An 8,240-nucleotide genomic window follows, 5' to 3' on the forward strand; every position below is an offset into this window, starting at 1 on the left:
CCCACTTTCCATGTCCTCCTATCTCATTGATTCTGCTCTCCATCTCCTGGCTCGGCTCTTTATTGCCATCACTTGATGGCACCGCCCTTTCTGCATCAAAACGCCTGGGTCTTTCCCGGGGGACCTGAAGCTCCTTTCCCTTCTCCAGGAGAGGCCCCTCGCCCCCTGTAGAGCCCACAGGTGTCTGAGAGGGAAGTGAGACTTTGAGCGAGAGGGGCAGGTGAGTGTCAGGTAGGTAAACAAGCAGATAAAATAGAGCGGTTGAGGATATACTAGTGAAAAGGCACATTAGAGGTGAGACTGAAAAGGGAGGACATGGAGATGCCGTCGTGGCTCAGCGGCAACGAATCTGACTAGTCTCCTTGAGGATAGTTTCGATCCCTGTCCTCACTCAGTGGGTTAAGGATCCGGTGGTGCCCTGAGCTGTGGTATAGGTCACAGTCGCGGCTAGGATCTGGCGTTGCTATGACTGTGGCATAGGCCAGCGGCTACAGTTCCGATTCGACCCCTAGCCTAGGAACCTCCATGTGACATGGGTGTGGTATTAAAATAAAAGGCCAAAAAAAAAATTAAAAGGAAGGACAGATGAGAAGGGTAGGTAAGCCAGCAGGTGAGAGGCTTACAGGTTAGCTTTTGAAACCAGGAAGAGAGTACAGCTGAGATCAGGACAAATGAAATCAAGACAGAAAAGGGCAGGGAGGGTAAGTTAAGAATTGAAGAAATAGAGATGAGAGGGTTGAGCAGGTAAGAGGACAAGAGGGGCGGAAAGGTAGGGGCAAAACAAGTGACTACACTTTAGACGTCACTGAAAAACGGAAGAGCTAGGAAGTTTCCTTGTCGGTGCCCGAAACCCGACACCGCCCTCGCCAGTGCCTGAAAGGGCCTTTCTTCTCAAATAGGGAAGGGGTTTATCTTCTCCCGTGGGATTGGGGAAAAGGAGCAGATCTTTCTGCCTCTGAGCAGTCTATCTTTGGAGGTGTGTCCCAGACATCTTCAATGCCTGCAGTATCTCCAGAGAAGCCCTTCTGCATGCCCTGGGTGCTACATAAGAGCTGATGGGAAAAATCAAATTTTCTTTGTGGTCCTACTTAAATGAACCCGTGAAAGGGCTTTCAGGACCACACCACAAGACAGGCTTCCCGTGGACACAGGAGAGGTCCAATCCATCTCCCCCTTGGCTCAGCATTCAGTAGACGCTCCGCAAATGCCTCACTGCATCTACAAATGGCCAGTCACTTCTGATTCTGTTACGTTTATTAAATAGTGGGTTTCCACACATGGCTTTTTAAATAATCCAGGCAGGGGGAGAAGGGAGAGAAAGATACAGTTGGAGCTCCCCTCCCCCAATACATAAGTATTTACATTTCAGCAACTGGACAATCCTGGCTCAGAGGGAGGCAGCGAGAAGCTGAAAACAAGGTGGAGGGTGGGGCCCCAGGAGAACAAACAACAGAAAGTATTTCCCCCGCCCCATCCCCCCAAAAACCATCCACCCCATCCTAGTGGACTGTAGTAGTGTCCGTCACCCATTCCTTCCCAAATCATGAAATTAGGGTTCTCCTCACCAGAATAAGAGCACTTGGGATAACAGAGTAAGGGTCCCCTCACAAAAAAACAAAACAAAACAAAACAAAAAAAAAAACAAAAACAACAACAAAAAACCCCAACCCCCCCCAAAAAAAACAAACAAAAAAACCCCAGCAACAACAATAGGGCTTACCTCCCCCAGAATATTAACAACCCTGGGATGAGGTAGGCAAGCAGCTTTACTGAATAGGGGACCCTAGACTAAGGGAAAGGGTCCCTTTGCTAAAATAAGAGCTGCTGGGGTACTGGAAGGAAAGCACCCTTGCCCAAGTCAGAGCATTTGAACTAAGTTTGGGTGGTGGTAGTGGGAGGTGCCAGTGTAGGGGTTACTACTCATCAGAACAAGAATCCTGGGGGCTCAGAACAGAAGTAACTTAAACCAAATAAACACCCTTAGCAAAATGAGAAGCAAAGAAGGACCCCCTCCAAAATAAGAGACCATACGTTCTGGGAGGAAGGCTCCTTAGCAGGATTGGGATGGGGACTGGGCAAACTTGGCTTATGTCTTCTGATCTCTGATCCCCAATCTCTGACCCTAGTTAACACTGGATTTTTAATGACCTGTAGAACCAGATCAACAGATGTCCATCTATCCCTTGTGGCATGGCCATGGGATGGCTATTCCAACTAGTGGGGGCCCTGGCCAGGATTAGGGCAGTAGGGACCAGGCCAAAGGGGTGGAACCCCCTTTGGGAGTGTTGAGGGCTGCATCCTCAGCTGGTGTCTGCATCCAGGGATCCAGCAGAATCTCCTCCAGTGAGGGTCGAGCAGATGGTTTGGGGGCCAGGCATCGGCGAATTAGGGCACAACAGTCTGCAGATCAGAAGCACACAAGAGATTAGCAAGCAGTTGGGGGCACCAGTCCCTGAGCAGGATGAAGTCTGCTGGGCTAGGGTGGGTGACGGCCTCACCTGGGGAGACGTGGGCAGGGAAGTGGAGCTCAGCCTCCAGAATCTCCTGGTCCCTCTCAAAGGGAATGTCCCCACATACCATGTCGTAGAGGAGGATACCCAGGGACCAGACAGTGGCTGGGAGTGCATGGTACTGGTGACGAGAGATCCACTCTGGGGGGCTGTACACCCTTGTCCCTGCACACAAGCCAGAGGTTAGACCCTTCTTTGATAATGCCCTTCTCTTCCCCAACCCTCCCCGGGAAAGTATGGTCCCTTCACTAGAATTAAGAGAACTCACTATTATAGGAGTAGGGTCTCCTCACCAGAACAGAAGCTCAACAGAATAGAAGCATTTAAAAGGTACAGGAGGCCCTCGTGACCAGAAAAAGAAGACTCAGGGCAATAATAGGACCCCCTCATCAAAATAAGAGCCCAGCACAAGATCAGGGTACTGTCAGAAGATGAACTTTACTAGAGGACAAGGCTTGAAAGTCCCCAGTGTTAAAAATCAAGAACCTTATAAAGGTGCACTCTAGATCAAGGGTTACAGAACACCCCAACACTGGAGGTCAAGGGTCAAGAGGCAAAAAAAAAAAAGGTGAAAAATCCCCCCACAAAGATTTAGGGAAGCCTTACCATCAAAGTCAGTGTAGGGTTCATCATGAAGCAGGGCGCCGGAACCAAAATCGATAAGTTTGGCGCAGCCCCGGCGGAGGTCCATCAGGATGTTCTCATCCTTGATGTCACGATGGACAACTCCACGGGCGTGGCAGTGCCGAACGGCTGCCACTACCTGGGCAAAGAGGCAGCGGCTTCGGCCTTCGCCCAAAGGGCCCTGCTCTGTGATGTAGTCAAAGAGATCCTGGGCAGGCAGAGGCCGTTCGAGGACCAGCATGAAGCCCTCTGGTGTCTCAAACCAGTCAAGCAGGCGGATCACACCAGGGTGTCCACCGCCTGCACCCACCTTCCATAGCAGTGCCACTTCCAGTGGGCACGTGACTGAATCTGACTGCGGGGGGGAAGCAGGGAGAGAAAAAAAAAGAACACAGATGTCAGGTTAGCAGCTTCAAGGCCGACTTCTCACCTGAACTGAGGCCAATGATGAACACTATTATGTAGTAATTTAACTGTTTTGCCCCCTGACATCTCCGAAGAGATTAGAATACTACCTTACACACAGTAGGTGCTCGGGCAATGTTTGTTAAATAGATAAAAGCACTTTTACTTTTTGGTTTTTTTTTTGGTTTTTTTAGGGCCGCACCAGCAGCAAATGGGGGTTCCCAGGCTAGGGGTCCAATCAGAGCTACAGCTGCTGGCCTACGCCACCGCCACGTCAGATCCAAGCTGCATCTGCGACCCACACCACAGCTCAGGGCAACACCAGATCCTTAACCCACTGAGGGAGGCCAGGGATGGAACCCGCCACCTCATGGCTCCTAGGCGGATTCGTTGCCGCTGCACCACGTCGGGAACTCCAAAAGCACTTTACAGCTTTGGGTCTGACACAGAGTCAGCACTCAGTAAGTACGATTATGGTGTAATGGTTTGTCTGTTTTGTTCACTGACATAGTTCCAACTGTAGAAAGGTGCCTAGTAACGGGATAGGGTTCAATACATATATGTTAAATAGGTGAAAGCAATTAGTAGAAAGGGACTAGAACGAAAAGCGCTCTGAACAAATGTAGTAATTTTGCCAAGTGCCTAGAATTTGTTAGAGAGCTAAAAGTGGTCCATTGCAAAGGAAGTGGCACCAAGTAAGAACTCAATAATGTCATCATGCGATATTTTGTCGGTCGCCAGGCACCTACAACCGTGTTGAAGTACTTAGTGGGACTTGGCACACAGTAAGATCTTGAGATGAAGCCACGTCTGAGGTATACAGTTGGTGCTCAATAAAAGGCATTCGCGTTGCCGGCCACAAACCCCGCCCCATTCTAGAAGCCTTGCGTGGGCACGTGGTCCACCCGAAGCAGCTCTCCGGCCTGAGGTGGGGCCCTCTCCCGGCCGGTCCACTGACTTGCACAGCCGCACACCGGTTTTCTCACGGTGATGGAAATTCTGCTGCTGCGCAGGCGCACCTCCTCCCTCTGGGCCCACAGCCTGCGCAGGCGCAGTCTCCCCAGAGCCCGCCAGGGGGCGCTCCCGCCCCTACAACTTGCCCAGACCCGCCCTGTTGTCCGTCCGTTAGCGCTCTAACAGCAGAAGAGAAGCAGCCACCGTCACCATGGCAACCAGTGACCTCTGCCCCTCTTTCCTCACCAGCATGCCCCGCGGGCAGCCCCCGAGGCAGTGTTTGGAAGGAGGATGAGAAAGGAGGGTGGGAGGGGAGAATCCAGGGCTCTAGGGGAACTGGAGTGAGTCAGAACTGTATGGAGGTGTGGATGTCACCACAGGGGAGTAAACATGGGCTGGTAGGAGTGTTCTTCTCACCGTTACAGGGCCCAGGGAGTCATACAAACCATAGAAAGGCGAAATCCATCGTCAGAGATGGCGTCGCCAGGTCAAAAAGGACTCCAAAGATACTCACCAAGGGGGACCAGCCCAGCACGCGATTCCGGGGGATCACTTTGATGGCCACCTGAAGAAGTGAGCTGAGCTGAAGGGGCCAGCAGAGAACCCCCAGACCCCTCCCAGTCTGGACCCTCTTCGCCCTAGTCTTTCTGGTCCCAACCCCTCCACGCCGCAACCTCAAATGAGCTGGAGCTTCTCCCCTGCCCTCCAGGTCCCCAGAAGCGAGTACACCTCTCCCACCATCTTTGGCCCTGGGCTCTCCCCCAGGCTTCAGGACCCCTCGCTCCTGGTGCGGAGTTCTGAATGTCCTAACACCCCAAGCCCTCGATTTCCCCAGCCCCAGGACACCCCACCTCTGTACGGGGGTGGGTTCTGATCCTCACGACTCCATCCTGGACACCTGCCTCCAAAATCCCCCAAATCTCAGCTCTGGGTCCCCACCTTCCCACACATATACACCTCTCCTGGATTCCAAGGTCTAGAATCCTCATGATTTCCCCCCTCCCCCACTCCCCAGTCTCACTCTCGGGACCTCCACAATCCTTGCCCTGAACCCACCGCTCCGTTCCCCCCACATACCCACCTGGACCGCCCCCCCCCCACGCCCGCGCGTCTGCGCGCGCACCCGCGCGCGCACCAGGATACCCCCAGTAACCCGGATCCCGGCCTTCATGACCCTAGCACACGCACATTGTACGCTTATTCTCTGGTCAATTAGCATCCCAGCCCCCGGGCTCCCGCCGCCGCCACACACACACCTGGCCCTCCCAAGACCCTCGTGGTGGATACCTGGAGTCGGTCTGTGACGCGATGTCCTGCGAAGACGGTGCCAAAGCCCCCCTTACCCAGGAGGGGGCCGAGTCGGTACTCGGCCTCGAACGCTTCTCGATCCTTGCCTCCTACGCAGGCGGAGGCGGGGAAGTCAGGGTGGCGGCGTGCAGAGGCCGGCCGCGACCCTCTCCCCCTCCCCCCCGCGCCGCCCTCAATCACCCCAGCCCGCCCGGCCTGGTCGCCGTAGGGGAGCCTCTCTCACCTGGCGGCGGCGTGGGGGTCATGGGGGCCACGGGCAGCCCCTGCAGAGGCTTAGTCAACATGGAGGAGGAGCTGCGCAGATTGAGCCCGCTGAGCCCGCAGGGCGTGGACGCCCGGGGCAGCGAGGCTGGGGAGCCAGGACTGGGGGGCGCCAGGGTGGAAGGTAAGGAAACTGGTGGCCCAGAGGCGCCGGCAAACAGCGCAATGTTAAGATTCGCCGCGCGCGCCAGCCCCGACGCTACTGAGACAGGGCACGCGCCTCCCGAGAGAGTCGCCCCGGGCGACGGCCCCGCCCACTTGGCTTTGATCAATCCGGACGCGGCACCTGCTGCACCCCAGCCAATCGGAGCCAGTCCTTATTTGCATACCACCCTCAACGTTCCAAGCACCCTTATGCAAATACATGCCCGGATCTTCCTCGGGGGCGGGGCCTGCATGCAAATGAGGGGGGCGCGCGCGAAGAGGAAACTGGTTATGGGAATCCCTTTTGCACCAACTGCGTTTGTTTTGGTTGTTGCGCAGGGTTGTTTTTATGTAAGTGTGTGTACGTGGATATATAAACTTAAAAAAAATTAAATGCACCGCCTCCTTTTCTAGGAAGTTGCTTTGCCGCCGCCGGAGATAACGCCAGGCCTTCTAAGGCTTCTAAGAATCCCGGCCGGTCTCCAAAGGGGTGCTCCTCACACCAGAACCAGAGCCCTTTAGGCGACTGGCAGCCTCCGCCCGGAAACTGAAGCTGAGGATCCTGGAAGAACCTGTTCAGCCGTCAGGGAGGGCTAACCTCCCTCACCACCGTGGGAGGAGCACTGGTCAAAGGCAGTGTTCCCACACCCGGAGGCCACGGCCTGTGGGCTGTTTGTGCAGCCCTTAACCTAGACAGACCTGGCTAGACCTGGCTGTGAGCCCAGTCAGCAGATCTAGAATCTGGAATGGCGAATGGGGCGCGCGGGGGAGGGGGGGATTCTTGGGGATGGGAGCAAGCCAGAGTGGGGGTGGCTTCTTGGGCATGCTTCCGGATGAGAGAGACGGACTGAGAGAGCTCTGGGAGGTGGTCAAGTCACAGATTTGGGGAAAATAGCTCTCGTGCCGCAGGAAGAGACAGGCACTCCAAAGACACACACAGAACTGCCGCGAGAGAAATACACAAACATGTGCCGCCATTCATGTGAGCTTGTCCTAGACACACATGCAGATACCTACTGTCACACATAGACAGACATCCACTGTCAGGCAGGCATGCTGCCAGAGTCAAGTTCCAGAATGACACTCGAGAGATGCACTGTTACAGAAAGGCACTCCAGAGAGATTCACATAGACCTACATGTAACAAGGACACAGATATGTCCTGCCAGACACACAGCCAGAACTTGTGACGAAGACACTGGCACCATCAGACATGCAGTGTCACAGAAAAGACTTGTACTGTTCCAGAAACGAGAGACCCAGAGTCTGACACAGGAACACACACAAACACTCCAGAGACACACATGCACTGCTCCAAAGCCAGACATATACTTAGGTGCTAGAGCAACGGATAGGCAGTGTCACAAAAACAGACATGGACAGACCCAGTCACAGTCACACACACATACAGCAGACGTGCAGCGCCGTCACTGACACTGTTCAGAAATAGCTACCCAGAGCCTGTCACAGGAATACAAACGGACGTGCACCCTATCAGACAGAAACCACACGTGCACTGTCACGGACAGACCCACACAGACATGCACTCATCTCAGAAACAAACTGTCAGAGACAGAATCTCACACCCAGTCACCATCTGACACACCTGGAAACAAGCCCTTGTCACACACACACACACGACCAGAGAAACACTCTGTGAGAGGCACATAGACTTGGACTCACCACACACAGTCACACACACACACCCAAAAAGCAAATACACACATGTACTCTCCCTTATTCATCCAACATTTATTAGGGGTCTACTGTAAGCCTGCGAGGCCCTAGAAGGGGTGCAGATAATTAAGAGATACACAGATAAGCCAGGCATCACAGCCCTTGCCCAGGAAGTTGATAGTACAGTTTACTGGGGAAGGAGTAGACATATTTGTAGATAGAGATGAGAATGTAGATGGGGTCACACAGGGCTTCTCAGAAGGAGACCCCTCTACCCATCTTGAGAGACAAGGTTGGAGGCTTGGGACAGGGGAAGGGCAAATTCCAGGCAGAGGCCAAGGAAACTGGACAGAGAAG

The 8,240-nt window shown here is 53.9% G+C and overlaps 1 protein-coding gene across 2 annotated transcripts; it reads right to left on the minus strand.

The window, feature by feature from the left end:
- Positions 1-1,748: 1,748 nt before the first annotated feature.
- On the minus strand, positions 1,749-6,285 carry PIM2 (Pim-2 proto-oncogene, serine/threonine kinase). Of its 2 annotated transcripts, XM_047765425.1 has the most exons (6): positions 6,025-6,285; positions 5,781-5,890; positions 5,008-5,058; positions 3,117-3,489; positions 2,499-2,675; positions 1,749-2,400 (listed from the first exon to the last, which is right to left on the minus strand). In XM_047765425.1, exons 1-6 carry the CDS (start codon positions 6,083-6,085, stop codon positions 2,237-2,239), a joined length of 936 nt encoding a protein of 311 aa, XP_047621381.1. In that variant the 5' UTR covers positions 6,086-6,285; the 3' UTR covers positions 1,749-2,236. The 2 variants fall into 2 exon arrangements, with proteins under 2 accessions (XP_047621381.1, XP_047621380.1); XM_047765424.1 differs by lacking the exon at positions 2,499-2,675 and having other exon boundaries at positions 6,025-6,228.
- Positions 6,286-8,240: the final 1,955 nt, after the last annotated feature.

The sequence above is a fragment of the Phacochoerus africanus genome, chromosome X, assembly GCF_016906955.1.
Source record: "Phacochoerus africanus isolate WHEZ1 chromosome X, ROS_Pafr_v1, whole genome shotgun sequence".
Classification (NCBI taxonomy): domain Eukaryota; kingdom Metazoa; phylum Chordata; class Mammalia; order Artiodactyla; family Suidae; genus Phacochoerus; species Phacochoerus africanus.